This window comes from Trachypithecus francoisi, unplaced genomic scaffold, assembly GCF_009764315.1.
Source record: "Trachypithecus francoisi isolate TF-2019V2 unplaced genomic scaffold, Tfra_2.0 Lachesis_group20, whole genome shotgun sequence".
Lineage (NCBI taxonomy): Eukaryota > Metazoa > Chordata > Mammalia > Primates > Cercopithecidae > Trachypithecus > Trachypithecus francoisi.
Window position 1 is genome coordinate 72,107,236 of NW_022681466.1, and position 16,753 is coordinate 72,123,988.

At 53.8% G+C, this 16,753-nt stretch overlaps 1 protein-coding gene across 1 annotated transcript in view; it reads left to right on the forward strand.

Moving 5' to 3' along the window:
* DOC2B (double C2 domain beta) overlaps positions 1 to 16,753 on the forward strand; it is a 37,738-nt gene that overhangs the window by 16,550 nt on the left and 4,435 nt on the right. The window contains 5 exon segments of the mRNA XM_033185240.1: positions 887 to 996; positions 1,509 to 1,635; positions 6,966 to 7,123; positions 15,665 to 15,746; positions 16,623 to 16,719. Of these exon segments, the coding sequence (XP_033041131.1) occupies positions 887 to 996; positions 1,509 to 1,635; positions 6,966 to 7,123; positions 15,665 to 15,746; positions 16,623 to 16,719 (574 nt within the window).

Below are 16,753 nucleotides of genomic sequence, written 5' to 3' on the forward strand. Positions count from 1 at the left end.
AACAAGCTCCCGAAAGCAGCGGGAGAGAGGGATTCCCCTGCCCTTTCCACAGCGGGAACCCTGATGCTGCCACAGAGCTGGAATTGGAAGCCCAGGCTGTCTGACCTCGCAGCCTGGGCCAGGTGTGGCAGACATCAGACCCATGCAGACAAGCAGCTCAGAGTCGCTGGCACAGGAGGAAGGCGTGGCGGCAATATTCCAGCTCGGAGAGGCCACCCCTGAGGCAGGCCCGAGGACAGGATGGGTTCCAGGCAGAGGGGACAGTCCGCAAAGGAAGGGAATGCCCTGGGAAGGAGACTCCCGTTCCACGCAGGCCTCCTGCAGAACCCATCCCAGGGCCTCAGGGGCTGGAGGCGGAGTCCTCTTTGGATGGGCCTCCTATGGCTGCTGCAACAAATGACCACAAACTTCGTGGCTTAAAGCAGCTCACTCGTTCTCTGACTGCTCTGCAGGTGAGAAGTCCAACAGTGGCCTCCCTGGGCTGCGTTCCTTCTGGAACCTGCGGACCCCACCCGTGTCCTAGCTCTTTCCAGCTTCTAGAGGCCGTCCACCCTCCCGGGCTCGTGGCCCCTTCCTCCACTCTCACAGCAGGCCGTGTGGCATCTCTCTGTCCCCCTGCCTTGGTGACCTCTCACTCTGACTCTCTGCCCTTTCTGCTGTTAAGAACCCTGTGACCACACTGGGCCGCCCGACAATCTAGGATATAATCTACCTGTTCTAATGTCCGCTTGTTACGAACCCTAACTCCACCTGCAGCCTCCCTTCCGCATGGCCGTGCTGATAACACATTCACAGGCTCCGAGATGAGCCTGTGGCCATCTCTGGGGGCCGTTGTTCCGTCTGACACACCCTTTGATGCTAAGACGATCATTTTTCTCTTCTCCAGGCAAATAAGCTCAGAACAAAAACTCTCCGTAACACTCTGAACCCCACGTGGAACGAGACCCTCACTTACTACGGGATCACAGACGAAGACATGATCCGCAAAACGCTGCGGTAGGCGAGGCCCCGGCCGCCTGCCCCTCCCCCACCCCCGCCCGCTTGTCCTCGTGAAGGCAGGACTGGAGGGTCAGAGGGTCTCCTGTGGGTTCAGCCTCATGCAAGCGGCTCCAGCCTGGGGTTTGAAGAAAGGCAGAAAGCTCTGCTCACGCCAGTGGAGCCCGGTGGATGCAAAGGGTCACCCTGGCCCCAGTCCCCTGAAGGTGCTTCTTGGGGCCTCTCCGGGGCTGGCGGTGCCTCCCTTCAGAGAACCGGCTCTCCCAACCTCCTGGCACTGGCCCTACCTTCTCCTGTCCCCTCTTCCAACCTGAGGACACGTGTCCAGCAGGACAGTACCTGGCATCATACCACACTCTGGCCCTGTCAGGGCCCAGGCATCTTGTGCGCCTCCCACCCCAGACCAGGGCAGGGCCTGGGGCAGGACAAGCCAGGGCTGGCCCTACCCGCGCACACTCCCCCCACGCCCAGTGCGTCTGAGCCGCTGGCTGTGCCTCTCACCCCCAACCCAGGATCTCTGTGTGCGACGAGGACAAATTCCGGCACAATGAGTTCATCGGGGAGACACGTGTGCCCCTGAAGAAGCTGAAAGCCAACCACACCAAGACCTTCAGTATCTGCCTGGAGAAGCAGCTGCCGGTGAGAGGATTCATTGAGCGCCTGCTGTGTACCTGGCTCAGTGGCAGGTGCTGGGAAGGCAGAACTTCCTGCCTGTGGTGGGGCTACTAGGGGCAGAGTGAGAGGGGAGGGGAGACTGAGGAGATGAGCGTGGAGAGGCAAGGGGGTAGAGGTAAGGAAGGACCCTGGCTTTCACTCTGAGTGGCCACGGGAGGGTGCTAAGCGGAGGGAGTGCGGGGGATGACATTTTACCAGGCTCACTGGCCTGGGCTCAGGATGGCTTGAAGAAGAGGGAGGAGAGGGCAGGAGGCCTGGGGAGATGGGGAGAGATGGGCACAGCCCTGGCCTGACCTTGGCGGCGGTAGGAGAGCTTGACTCTGAACTGGATGTCCAGGCAGCAGATAAGACATCCTTGGGTGAGGGAAGGGCAGGTCCGAGGTTTGAGGCCTGAGCCACTGGAGCCTGAGGGGCTGTTTGCTGCACTCAGAGGACTGTAGCAGGGGCCATGGGTGGACGGGACTCTCAAGGAGCATGCTTGGAACGTGTTAGACTTGAGTGCCTGTGAGATACTCAGAGGAGACAGAAGAGTACCCTTTCCTAGAAATGGCCTTTGTCTGAACGTTATGTCAGAACAGATTTTGCCCCCTGGCCTGCTCCAGCAGCTACGCCCTGCCGCGTCTTGGTCTCTATGTCCCTCTTCCCTCCCCCACCTTCCCTTGTCTCTGCGCTGGCCTTCACCTGGTTCATAGGGCTGATGAAGCCAGGAGTCCCTAGTGCCACTAGGGTCAAGAGAAATGCTGGGGCCTCAGCCTCCCAGCGTTCAGAACACAGGCAGAGGCGTGGTCCCCTCGCTGGCACGTTGTCTGCCTAAGACGGCTGGGCAAGGGGCACGTTCAGAAGGACAAAGCCCAGCGGTTGTCCCCAGTGTACCCAGCCCCAGTGGGCCCGGGGATGTAGACTCACCTCAAGCCCTGGGAGTGAGTCAGCCTGTTGCCAGGGCTTCTGCCCAGAATCCAGTTATTTTTTCATAATTTGATCCAGTTTTATTCCCTTGTCACATTCTCTCCCACTCAGACATTTGTGTGATGGGTATAACCTTTTCTGGTTTATTATTAGTCACTAACCACAGGTAACCCGGTTTTTCCACATGATCTGTGTCACTTAAGAAAGGCAACATCTTGGGAGGCCGAGGGAGGCGGATCACGAGGTCAGGAGTTCAAGACCAGCCTGACCAACATGGCGAAACCCCGTCTCTACTAAAAATACAAAAATTAGCCAAAGGTGGTGACGGGTGCCTGTAGTCCCAGCTACTCAGGAGGCTGAGGCAGGAGAATTGCTTGAATCTGAGAGGCGGAGGTTGCAGTGAGACAAGATTACACCATTGCACTCCAGCCTGGGTGACAAGAGGAAGACTCTGTCTCAAAAAAAAAAAAAAAAAGAAAGAAAGAAAAGGCAACACCAGCCCTACTGTAGTGTTCCTGAGTTTTGATCACTGGCATAAACAACTGTGTGGGTGTGTGCTTGTGTGTGACTTGTGCGTAAGACCATGTGTCAGTACATATCTGTGTGTGACTGTCTACGTGTGTGTGGTGTGTGTTCGTGAAAGCATGTGCATGCGTGTGCATCCCTGTGCATGGCCGTGATCACGGCATTACTGGGTGTGCTACCACCTCATTCAGGGACTCAGGGACCACAGGAGTACAGTTTGGGATACACCCCTGGCAGTAAAGCCACATTCTGGTGATACTTTTATTTTTATTATTTTTTTTGAGACCAAGTCTTGCTCTGTCAGGCTAATTTTTGTATTTTTGGTAGAGACGGGGTTTCACCATATTGGCCAGGTGTCTCAAACTCCTGACCTCGAATGATCCGCCTGCCTCAGTCTCCCAAAGTGCTGGGTTTACAGGTGTGCACCACCATGCCTGGTTAATTTTTGTATTTTTAGTAGAGACAGGGGTTCGCCAGGTTGGCCAGGCGAGTCTCGAACTCCTGATCTCCAGTGATCCTCCTGCCTCAGCCTCCCAAAGTGCTGGGATTACAGGTGTGCGCCCCTGTGCCAGGCCTCTGGTGGTACATTTAGAATTTACAGTCTGCGAATATTGTCTGTTTTAAGTCAATACTGAGCAATACCCAATGGTCTTCATATGAAACAACCCAAAGCACAATATCCCAGCCCTGAAAAAACAGTGAAAAATATCCCTGAAGAAACAGCGAAAGATATCCCTGCTGCTGCTGCTGCTGCTGCTGCTGCTGGTGGTTTTGAGATGGGGTCTGGCTCTGTCGCCCAGGCTGGAGTGCAGTGGTGCGATCTCGGCTCCCTTGAAGCTCCGCCTCCTGGGTTCAAGTGATTCTCCTGCCTCAGCCTCCCAATAGCTGGGATTACAGTTGCCTGCCACCACGCCCAGCTAATTTTCATGTTTTTAGTAGAGACGAAGTTTCACTATGTTGACCAGGCTGGTCCTGAACTCCTGACCTCAGGTGATCTGCCTGCCTCGGCCTCCCAAAGTGCTGGGGTTACAGGCGTGAGCCACTGTGCCTGGCCCCTGATGGTTTATATTGTTTAATTTTCACACCACACACACTGACACAGGCAGCACAGTGCATCGAGGCCCTCACACACAAAGCTCTGCCTGAGGGGCAGATAGCGAGATCTCGCAGGCCTGGCCTGATCCACTGGGAATGGCTGCCTGAGCACTGTTGAAAAGGATTCTGAGGGGGTGTTGGAGCTCAGGGTAAACGCTGAGATTGATTAGCCTGCCTGCTCTGGGCGTGGGGCTGAGATCAATTAGCCATGCCAGCCCTGGCGTGGGGCTGAGATCGATTAGCCATGCCAGCCCTGGCGTGGGGCTGAGATCGATTAGCCATGCCTGCCCTGGCGTGGGGCTGAGATCGATTAGCCATGCCTGCCCTGGCGTGGGGCTGAGATGGATTAGCCTGCCTGCTCTGGGCGTGGGGCTGAGATCGATTAGCCATGCCAGCCCTGGCGTGGGGCTAAGATCGATTAGCCATGCCTGCCCTGGCGTGGGGCTGAGATCGATTAGCCATGCCTGCCCTGGCGTGGGGCTGAGATGGATTAGCCATGCCAGCCCTGGCGTGGGGCTGAGATCGATTAGCCATGCCTGCCCTGGCGTGGGGCTGAGATCGATTAGCCATGCCTGCTCTGGCGTGGGGCTGAGATCGATTAGCCATGCCTGCTCTGGCGTGGTGCTGAGATCGATTAGCCATGCCTGCTGTGGCGTGGGAGGTGGTGAAGGTGGTCGGTGGGGCATGTGTGTCCTCCCTGCTCGACATCCCTGCTCACCTCACAGGAGTCTCATCTCCAGAAAGGGTTAGATGTAGCCAGAGGGACTCACTTTGGTGCTAGGCAGGGCACAGTTGTGAGTAAAAGGATGTGGCTGGGCCTGCTTAGGAGAGGAGCCCGGTGGAGTCCTGAGGGGATGCAGGGGGACACAGGGCTCAACCTGGGTAAGTCCGGCTGCGCTGAGGGCCCAGGAGAGAGGGTTTGGGTGCGCAGCAGCCAGAAGGAAGAGGCCAGGTGGTCTTGGGAGGTCAAGGAATGGAGAAGCATCAGTCTGGCTGGGGATGGGGAGGCCTGGAACTGAGATCTCCCCTGAGAGGCAGGCACCGGGCAGCTGCTGAGGCAGGGAGGGGACTGAGTGGCTTCCCCACCTGGCTCCCAGCTTCCCCAGGGTGAGGAAGTACCAGAGCTCTGTCTTCTGGGTTCTCCTGAGGGAGCCACCTCCAGCACCCTGAGAGGCTCCAGGAAGCACCTTCAGGGGACTGGGGCCAGGGTGACCCTTTTCCATCCACCGGGCTCCGTTGGCGTGAGCAGACGTTCCTGCCTTTCTTTGAACCTTCCAGGCTGGAGTTGCTTGTGTGAGGCTGAACACGCAGGGGTCCCTCCATTCCTGCCTTCAGTAGTATAAGCCTCCAGTGGGCCTTTAGTGCCAGGCCCTTGCCCAGCCCTGAGCTATTAAAGATGATGCAGGTGTTAGCCAGATGCAGTGGCTCATATCCGTCATCCCAGCAGTTTAGGAGGCTGAGACAGGTGGAGTGGTCAGGAGTTCGAGACCAGCCTGGCAAACATGGCAAAATCCTGTCTTTACCAAAAAACACAAAAATTAGACTGTAGTTCCAGCTACTCAGGAGGTTGAGGCAGGAGAATCGCTTAAACCCGGGAGGCGGAGGTTGTGGTGAGCCAAGACAGTGCCACTGCACTCCAGTCTGGGTGACAGGAGTGAGACTCTGTCTCAAAAAAAAAAAAAAATTTACAGGCAGAGTTCGAACTTCAAGGAACTTACAGGTTGGGGCAGACCCATGAGGAAGCAGGGGGTCACACAGGCCATGACAGGATAAACCCGAGGCAGTGGGCACACAGAGGGGACGGCCAACCCACCCTGAGGGTCAGAAAAGCCCCCCAGGCCCAGAAGGACCAGGAATGTAGCAATGGTGAACACAGAGGAGGATGCTGGAGCTGTGGATTAAGCGTGCACTAAGGTGTGGAGGTGGGACCTGGCTTCAAAGCCGAGGGACTGCAGAGAGTCAGGGCAGGCCGTGAGGAGGACCTGGCGGGAGACCATCCGCGGAAGCCGAGCACGCCAGGCCGGGACTGCAGAGCTGTGAAGGGCCAGTTAGCACATGTTAGGGTCTGTGCACCATGCTGTCTGTGGCCACCACGCAGCTCTGTCCTTAGAGCACAAGCAGCCATAGAGGAGGCATCGAGGAGCTGGCAAGGCTGTGTTCCAATAACATGTTATTAATGGAAGCCGAAGTGTGAATTTCATATCGTTTTCATGTGTCACAAGATATTTTTCATTTCATGTTTCTTTCTGCTATTCTGAAAAGTAAGAACCAGCTGGGCATGGTGGCTCACGCCTGTAAGCCCAGCAGTTTGGGAGACCAAGGTGGGAGGATCCCTTGAGCCCAGGAGTCTGAGATCAGCCTGGGCAACATAGTGAGACCCCGTCTCTCTTTTTTTGAAAAAGAAATTTTTTTAAAAAGGGGTAAGAGCCACTCTTAGCTCACATCCCATACAGAGCCAGGCGTCGGGTCTGATCTGGCCCCGGGCTGCAGTTGCCAATCCCTGGGCTGGCCCTTGCTGGGCTGTGATGGGCACCCCAGGCCATGCAGCCAAGAACAGGGAGGGTGAGGGTCAGATCCACCCCCAGCAGAACCCTTGGGAGGGAAGAGATGACAGAAGGCCTGTGAGTTCACAGTGTGACCACTCACCAGGGACCCTGACCGGGCCTGGCTACAGCAGCGAGAGTGGGTGGGCTCAGGAAGAGGAGGCCAAGTATGGCCAAGAGAGGGGTGGGAGCAGGTCAGGACTGAGTGACCGTCCCATCCAACAGGTGGACAAGACCGAAGACAAGTCCCTGGAGGAGCGGGGCCGCATCCTCATCTCCCTCAAGTACAGCTCGCAGAAGCAGGGCCTGCTGGTGGGCATCGTGCGGTGCGCACACCTGGCCGCCATGGATGCCAATGGCTACTCGGACCCTTATGTGAAAACGTGAGTGTGCTGTGCGCGCGACCACCTGCCACCTCTTCATCTCTAAGGACGGGGTTCCGTGTACCGGCTCTGTGGTCTCAGGTGGCAGGCACCCAGGGAGTACTAGAGGTACAGGGGCGCCGTGTTCCTGATGGGCTCCCTTGGCAACTCCAGGGGTTAAACATGGCCAGCCCACTTCACAGATGGGGAAACTGAGGCCCAGAGAAGCTGAGTGGCTTCCCAGAGTCATGCAGATATTAGTTATCACCTGATGCTATCTCCAGGCCTCTCTGTGATTGAGGGGCCATGAGGAGGTCGGAGCAGGGGACAGAAGGCGGGGCCAGTGCCAGGGGTAGCCAGGAGGCTGGGGGAGGTGGTAGAGGAACTCTGCCAGGCCTTGGCAAATGCCCACATGTGCCCAGCCCTATACTGGGGCCACAGATGCAGATAAGAGTCCACCCAGCTCTACCAACAGGGGCTGATGGTGGTCCTGGGAAGAGACACTAACTCAGAATCCATGCCCGGTGACCTGGGCCCCAGAGCTGTGGACCTGTGAGCCTGGTCAGGAGATGCTGTGTAGCTCTGAGAGCCAGGCAGGAGCTGGCGACCCTTTGGAGAGGGGTGCCACAGGTGCCACAGTGACTACCATCAGTGCCTGGGGCTCTCCAGAAACTAGGTAGGTATGAGTGTGAGCTCGCAGGGAGATTCTGGAAAAGTGAGACTTGGGGAGGGATTAAGTTCGCAGAAAGGAGAGGCAGGTGCTTCAGGGAGGGGATGACAGAGGAATGGCCCTGACCCAGGGGACACCAAGGACCCAGGGGGACACCAAGGACCCAGGGGACACCAAGGACCCAGGGGACTAAGGCCTCAGGGACATCTTGGCACCATGAAGAGGCCAGTACTCCTCAATGCACAGCTCTGGGGGCACCATTCCCATGGCCATGATCATATTTCTGTCACTTTAAAAATTGTATGTGGCAGGTACAGTGACTTACACTTACATTCCCAACACTTTGGGAGGCCAAGGCAGGAGGATCGCTTGAGGCTAGGAGTTTGAGAACATCCTGGGCAACATAGTGAGACCTCCATCTCTACAAAGAAAATAAAAATTAGCTGGGCATAGTAGCATGTGCCTGTAGTCCTAGCTACTTGAGAGGATTGCTTGAGCCCAGGAATTTGAGACCAGCCTTGGCAACATCCTGAGACCTTGTCTCTACAGTTAAAAATAGTAATTAATTAGGCCGGGTGCAGTGGCTCATGCCTGGAGTCCCAGTACTTTGGGAGGCCGAGGCCTATGGATCACTCAGCCTGGCCAATATGGGGAAACCCCATCTCTACTAAAAATAAAAAAATTAGCCAGGCTAATGCCTGTAATGGCTCATGCCTGTAATCCTAGCACTTTGGGAGGCTGAAGTGGGCGGATCACCTGAGGTTGGGAGTTCGAGACCAGCCTGACCAACGTGGAGAAACCCCGTCTCTACTAAAAACACAAAATTAACGGGGCATGGTGGTGCATCCCTGTAATCTCAGCTACTTGAGAAGCTGAGGCAGCAGAATCGCTTGAACCCACGAGGTGGAGGTTGCGGTGAGCAGAGATTGTGCCATTACACTCTGGCCTGGGCAACAACAGTGAAACTCTGTCTCAAAAAAAAAAAAAAATTAGCTGGGCATGGTGGCGGGAGCCTGTAATCCCAGCTACTTGGGAGAATGAGGCAGGAAAATCACTTCAACCTGGGAGGTGTAGATTGCAGTGAGCCGAGGTCGCACCACTGCACTCCAGCCAGGGTGACAGAGCAAGACACTGTCTCAAAACAATAATAAATAAATAAAAATAATATGACAATAATGGGATGGCTACTTTGGGAAGCAGCCCATAGTTCCTCAGAAAGTTAAACACAGAGTCACCATTTGATCTGGCGATTCCACTCCTAGTTATACACCCAAGAGATAAAAACATGTCCATCCTAAAACTTGTGCAGGAATGTTCATAGCAGCACTATTCACAACAACCCAAAGTGGAAACAGCCCAAGCGTCCATCCACTGATAAATGGATACACAAATGAGGTCTGTCCCTGCAGTGGAGTATCAGCCCTAAGAAGGAGTGTAGCAGGTACGTGGAGTATCAGCCATAAGGAGTGTAGCAGGTACATGGAATATCAGCCCTAAGATAGAGTGTAGCAGGTACGTGCTACACCGTGGGTGGACCTTGAAATCAAGATGCTAAGTGAGAGAAGCCAGATACAGAAGGCCACGTATTGCACAACTTTATTTCTATGAAGTGTCCAGAATAGGTCAACCCACAGAGGCAGAGAGTAGATCTGTGGTTGTAGGAGCGGGGGGAGCTTGGGGGGACATGGGCAGTGGCTGCTGAAGGGTTCTAGGTTTCCTTCTGGGGTGATGAAAATGTTCTAAAATTGATTGTGATGATGGCTGCATAATTCTGTGACTATACCAAAAACCACTGAATCATACACCTAAAAGGGTGCATTGTACAGTATGTGTATTATGTCTCAAAACATCTGTTATTTTTAAAAATCCAATCACACCAGGCTCCAGGAGCAAAGCCCAGGACCTGCTGCATCTTTGGGGGAAGTTAGGCTTCCAGAAAGAGTGCAGGGGCTACTGGTTTTCTATGTGGAAAACACTAAAGTGGGCCCCAGCCTCAACAACTTAGCAAAACACAGTATCCAGTGCACTAGAGACCCGAGTGCTGGGGGAAGCTCTGTGAATGCTGAGAAGACACTCAGGAGACTCCCATCATAACCATTGGAGAGAAAGTTGGCAATATCCAGTCGACGTGGGAAATGTGTGTGCCCTGTGGCCACATTATTTTCCTTCCAAGTTTATTTCCTAGAAACCTGGGCATGGGTGGGTAGCTATTTCTCACAGCATTGCTTGTAATAGCTATAAACTGGAAATAGCCAAACATTCATCATCAGAGGAATAGATTAATAAAATGTGGCATATGTGTAGAATATAGTACTATGCAGTTAAAAATGAATAAATTAGAACTAGATGAATTATTATAACATGGACAGCTGTTGAAGACACACCAAATGACACACAGTAGGATACTGGTTTGTGTCTGTATATTTTTTCTTCTGACTTGTCATTGACTTGAATCTCATTCGTATATATCCTTGCAGGAGGATATGCAACCTGCAGCCCAAATGGTGTGGTTTTGTTTTTTGTTTGTTTGTTTGTTTGTTTTTGAGACAGAGTCTTACTCTGTTGCCCAGGCTGGAGTGCAGTGGCATGATCTCAGCTCACTGCAACCCCTGCCTCCCAGGTTCAAGTAGTTCTCGTCCCTCAGCTTCCCAAGTAACTGGGATTACAGGCATGCATCATCATGCTCGGCTAATTTTTGTATTTTTAGTAGACAGGGTTTCACCAGGTTGGCCAGGCTGGTCTTGAACTCCTGACCTCAAGTGATCCGCCCGCCCTGGCCTCCCAAAGTGCTGGGATTACAGGTGTCAGCCACTGTGCCCAGCCTATGGTGTGAAGCTTTTAAACCAGTTTCAGTGCTCACCTGCCAGATGGACAGGAATTCCAGGGTCACCTGCTGGGTTGCCCAGAAAGCAGAGTCTTACCTGCTGTGACAGACAGTCTGGTCAACTTCCACAGGCAAGCAGGGGGCCGCCTGGGCAGGGCCTGTCTGCTGTACCACAGGCTCCTCCCTGCCACAGGTGGATGTTGTGGGTGCTGCTGGACTCCTGCAGCTGGGTCCCACCTGCCAGCCACGGGTCAGGTCACGTGGCCTTTCAAAGTCACACCAAGCTGTGGGCCACTCCCTGTATCTGAGCCACACCTCACCTGAGACCTCCACATCTGTTTCAGACTCCCTGGGTGAGACATGAGGGCTGCTGCTCGGGTCACCTCAGGGGTCCCCATCTCTGAAAGGCCCCTTCATGGACCAAGAGCCTTTTCCTCACTAAAAGCAGGGGAAATAAGGGCACAGGTTAGATGGTAAAAGGGGCACCCTCAGCTGCATCCTAGACCTGGAAGAGAGTGTGACCTGTGCCCCAGAAGAGAGGGAGGGACGTATCCAGCGGTTGATGCTGAGGGCCAAAGCTAGATGGGTCAAGGCCTTCTGTCTGCACCATTATTTTTATTTATTTTCTTTGTTTCTTCCTATCTTTTTTGAGACAGTGACTCACTCTGTCACCGGGCTGGAATGCAGTGATGCGATCATAGCTTACAACAGCCTCAAACTCCTGGGCTCAAGCAGTTCTTCTACCTCAGCCTCCCGAGTAGCTGGGACTACAGGTGTGTGCCACCATGCCTGGCTAGTTGTTTTTTGTATTTTTTGTAGAGACTGGGTTTTGCCATATTGGCCAGGCTGGTCTCAAACTCTTGGACTCAAGCGATCCTCCTAGCTTGGCCTCCCAAAGTGCTGGGATTACAGGTGCAAGCCACTATGCCCAGCTATGCACCGTTATTTTTATAAACCTCATCTCTGGTGACACTTGCCCCAATTTCCCTGGAACTTGACCCCAGGCCCAGCTCTTGAGGGTTTATGGGGAAACCCCAGGAGTAACAGTGCCTGTGACAATCGCTGACATGTCGAGTTACACGTAATATCCCTGGGTGGTGCGATGGCTGAGTGTGACCCTCCCAGCAGCCTGTGCAGTCGCTGCTGCTGTTATCTCTATTTCATGCCAGTGAAAATGGCGGTAACTGGCAGTAACTTGCTGTGCCACCTGGGGCAACTCCCTTCTCTGGCTCTCTTTTGTATAACCAGAAGGGGTTTCTTCTCGAAGCCACAGGCAAGCGGAAGGTGCTGTGCAGAAGGCCAGAGGTACATGGCACAGGGTGGCTCCATGAGCCCCGGGGGCCAGGATCACTGTCCTGACAGCAAGGGAGAGAGAGAGACGCCACAGGGCAGGCCTCAGGGGCTTTGCACGGTGTGCTCAGGGAGGGTGCTGAGGGATCTCCGCAGAGGGGTCAGGTGAGGAGGGAAGGGCACTCCTGGCAGAGAAAAAACAGAACAGAGGGCAACACTGGTGGCACTGTGTATAGCTGAACGTGCTGAGGCTGGTGCCTGTTGTGGAAGTCTGGTGGTTGAGTGAGGGGTCAGCAGATGGGCGCAAGTTGTCCAGGCTGAGGGCGCAGAGATCCCAAAACAACTTTCCTTCCAGGGGCTATGAAGGCAGGGCATGCGGGACCCTTCTGTCCCTGCCCCTCACCCATCACCAAACAGGCCAAGGACAATTCACAGCAGACACAAAACCAATACGTAGCAAAATGGCCAAGGAGCCTAGTAAGTAGCTAAGGAAATCCTCTGTCTCCGGGTGGTGGGCTTAGGGGAATCTCCCCAACCTTTTTTTTTTTTTTTTTTTTTTGAGACGGAGTCTTGCTCTGTCGCCCAGGCTGGAGTGCAGTGGCGGGATCTCAGCTCACTGCAAGCTCCACCTCCCGGGTTCACGCCATTCTCCTGCCTCAGCCTCCCGAGTAGCTGGGACTACAGGCACCCGCCACCTCGCCCGGCTAGTTTTTGTATTTTTAGTAGAGACGGGGTTTCACCGTGTTAGCCAGGATGGTCTCGATCTCCTGACCTCGTGATCCACCCGTCTCGGCCTCCCAAAGTGCTGGGATTACAGGCTTGAGCCACCGCGCCCGGCCCCCAACCTTTTTTTTAAATCAGGTTTATTGAGGTACAGGTTGAGTGTCCCAAATCCATGAATCCAAAACCCCAAACATTTCAAGCATCGACATGACGCTCAAAGGAAATGCCCATTGGAGCGTTTGGGATTTCAGATTTTTGAATTTTTGAAATTTTGAATTAGGGATGCTGAACTGGTAAATATATTGCAAATATTACAAAATATGAAAAAAATCAAAATTCAAAACATCTGGTCCAATCATTTCAGATAATGGATCCTCAATGTGTATCATTCATGTCCAGTGAGTTTTTCTTTTGTTTTGTTTTCTTTTTTAGAGACAGGGTCTTGCCCTGTCGTCCAGGCTGAAGTGCAGTGGTGCAATTATAGCTCATTGCAGCTTGAACTCCTGGGCTCAAGCGATCTTCCCACCTCAGCATTGTGAATACCTGGGACTACAGGCATGCACCGCCATGCCCAGCTAATTTTTAATTTTTTGATAGAGATGGGGTCTCGCTGTATCATCCAGGCTGGTACAGTCTTGTTTCCACCGCCACAATCAACATACAGAATATGACCGCAGGAAGTTCCCCAGCCCCAGGCAGCCACTGACCTGTGGTCTGTCTTAATAGTGTTGCCTTTTCCAGATGTTCCCATGAAGCAGTCCGTATGTCTGTGAAGCCCTGTGAGTCACACAGTGTGTCTGTGAAGCCCTGTGAATCTGGCTTCTTTTACACAGAGAAATGCGTTTGAGATTCATGTGTCAGTTGCATGTACCAGGAGTTTGGTCCTTTCTATTGCTGAGTGCTCTTCCGTTGTGGATGAGTTCTCCGGTTGAAGGGTATGTGGTTGCAGTTTTTGGTGGTGGTAGAAAGCTGCAATGGACAGGTTTTTGTGTGGACATATGTCTTCATTTCTCTCTCCTAATCCCAACTTCTGTCCATATGCATTTTCTAGTGCTTCTATAATAAACCAGTATTATTTATGCCATGAAAGTCACAATTTTAAAATATGCAAAGTAAAGCAACTATGAGATATCATTTTCTGCCTCTCAAACCAGCAAGGATTTTTTTTTTTTTTTTTTTTTTGAGACGGAGTCTCCCTCTGTCGCCCAGGCTGGAGTGCCGTGGCCGGATCTCAGCTCACTGCAAGCTCCGCCTCCCGGGTTTACGCCATTCTCTCGCCTCAGCCTCCCGAGTAGCTGGGACTACAGGCGCCCGCCATCTCGCCCGGCTAATTTTTTTTTGTATATTTTAGTAGAGACGGGGTTTCACCGTGTTAGCCAGGATGGTCTCGATCTCCTGACCTCGTGATCCGCCCGTCTCGGCCTCCCAAAGTGCTGGGATTACAGGCTTGAGCCACCGCGCCCGGCCCCAGCAAGGATTTTTTAAGTGATAGCATTCAGCTTTATCACAGGCACTGTGTGTCAACCATGCAGCCTTCCTGGAGAGGAACTGGCAAAATAAGCCAGATATGGACGTGCCTTTGGGCGGTGCCTTCACTTCTAGGGATTCAGGTATTCGTTGGACAGATGTTTGTTCAGTTCCCCAGTGCCAAGCGCAAGGAGTTGGTAGTGGGCGAGACCACAGAGCACACTCAGCAGGGTCAAGGCAGTTGTCATGCAATTATCCATGCGGGAAGAGGGGGAGTTTTGCAAAGAAGTTGAGGACCTCTTGTCCCCTTCTCCAGCCCGCACATGACCTCCCTGTCATACAGAAAGAAGCCTGAGCCTGGCTTCCAAGCACCACGCTTGTGCTTGCCGGCTGTGTGACCTTGGGCAAGTCCCTCCACCTCTCTGGGCCTCAGAGGAAGACAGCTGTTCTGCATCAAAGTCTAAGGCCTTAATGGCTGTGGAGGGAAGAACATCTGTGTGGCCTCCCTGTTACTGCACAAAAGGTCTTGTCCTTCCTCAAAGCTCCAACGAGGTAGTCGTGATGGTTGTACAACTCTGGAAGTCTAGTAAAGGCTACTGCGTTTTACACTTCAGAAAGATTGATTTTATGGTATGTGAATTACATCTCAAGAAATCTGCTATTTTATAAAAGAAGCTTGAGGCTGAGCGTGATGGCTCACACCTGTAATCCCGGCACTTTGGGAGGCTGAGGCAGGTGGATCACCTGAGGTCAGGAGCTTGAGACCAGCCTGGCCAACATGGTGAGATCCTGTCTCTACTAAAAATAAAAAAATTAGTCGGCCGTCGTGGCAGGTGCTTGTAATCCCAGCTACTTGGGAGGCTGAGGCAGAAGAATCGCTTGAACCCAGGAGGTGGAGGTTGCAGTGAGCTGAGATCCCGCCACTGCACTCCAGCCTGGGTGACAAGAACGAAACTTCGTCTCAAAAAAAAAAAAAAAAAGTCTGGGCACGGTGGTTCACGCCTCTAATCTCAGCACTTTGGGAGGCTGAGGTGGGTGGATCACAAGGTCAAGAGATCAAGACCATCCTGGCCAACACGGTGAAACCCCGTCTCTACTAAAAATACAAAAATTAGCTGCGCATGGTGGCGGGTGCCTGAAATCCCAGCTACTCCAGAGGCTGAGGCAGGAGAATCGCTTGAATCCGGGAGGTGGAGGTTGCAGTGAGCCGTCTCAAAAAAGCAAAGTTTGAACAAGTGACCAACTCTGCTAAAAGCTCTGTTCTGCTGGGAAATGTGAGCCTGATGAAAATGAGGCTTCCAGAAATGAGGAAAAATCCCTTCCCTAGGGGGATGGAGCCCCCCCCCCCACCATGGTTAACTTCAGGAATGTGTGTCAACAGAAGTGCGGTGGATTAAGGGACCACTTGCTTCTTGGAAACAATGTCTCACGTTTGCCACAAAGTAGCGTTGGGAACGTGCAGTGATGAGGACAAAAGATGGGTCCAGGAGTCTCTCCGGGGACAGAAAGCCCTTCAAATCCCTGCTGGGTTGATCTATACCCCGTAGCATGTCGCCATCCTCTGCCTGTCCCTTGGATGTAATTCCAGATACCTGAGGCCAGATGTGGACAAGAAATCCAAACATAAGACAGCGGTGAAGAAAAAAACTCTGAACCCGGAGTTTAACGAGGTATGAGGGGCTGGTGAAGCTTCATGAAGGCCACTCCTCTGCCCCAGGGCGGTGGGGCTGTGGCTGGGTTTTCAAAAGGTCATGGTGGGATGGGGAGGGTGGTCAGAGATGGTGGGGGGAGGGGGGCGCACCAAGCCACAGACACAGGGGAGCTGGGGGACCCCTGGAAAGCTCTTGGCAGGACTTGTCGGATGTGGGGCTGGGGAGAGGGAAGTGTTGAGGGGTGTCCTGGGTTCCTCATGGAAGCCACAGGGCAAAGAGGGGGTGAGGAAGATGGGGAGAAGCTCTGTGTGGAACAAGGGGACTCGAGACACCCTGGGGCCCCAGGAAGGTGTTCAGCCCAAGGTGGTGAGTACAGCTGGAAACTCGATTCCCCCCAAGGAACAAGAAGGAAAGAAGAGCGGAGGGGCCTTGGGTAGAGCCCACGCCACACCAGTGATCCAGAGGCAGGCAGGCAGGGGAGGTCGAGAAGATGCTTCCAGGGAGTGAGGGGAACCCCGGATGGAAGGGAGGGTCCCAGAAGCTGTGGAAAAGAGGGACCCACAGAAGGGGGGAGGGGTCAGCAAAGCCAGGCCCCAGAGAGGCCCAGGACGACAGGGACTGTGGGACAGGCAGTGCCTCTGCAGTAAGGAGGCTCCCGGGATATGGGGAGAGCAGGCTCAGGGACAAGGAACATGTGGGCGAGGGAATGGGGGCCCTGAAAACCCCAGCTGAGCTCAGGGAAGTGGGCGAGACGTGTGAGCATCCACCCGTCGTCCACCCTGAGCACTGATCACCCCGTCCCCCCTCTCTCCCTACACCTCATACCCCTCCTGGCCACCGGCCAAGGCCCAGGCCTCGTGGCATCAGGCCCTAACATTCCCTTCTGACCAGCAGGAGTTCTGTTACGAGATTAAGCATGGCGACCTGGCCAAGAAGTCCCTGGAGGTCACCGTTTGGGATTACGACATTGGAAAATCCAACGATTTTATTGGTAAGGGGGCACAGTGGGAGCACCGTCTCGCTGT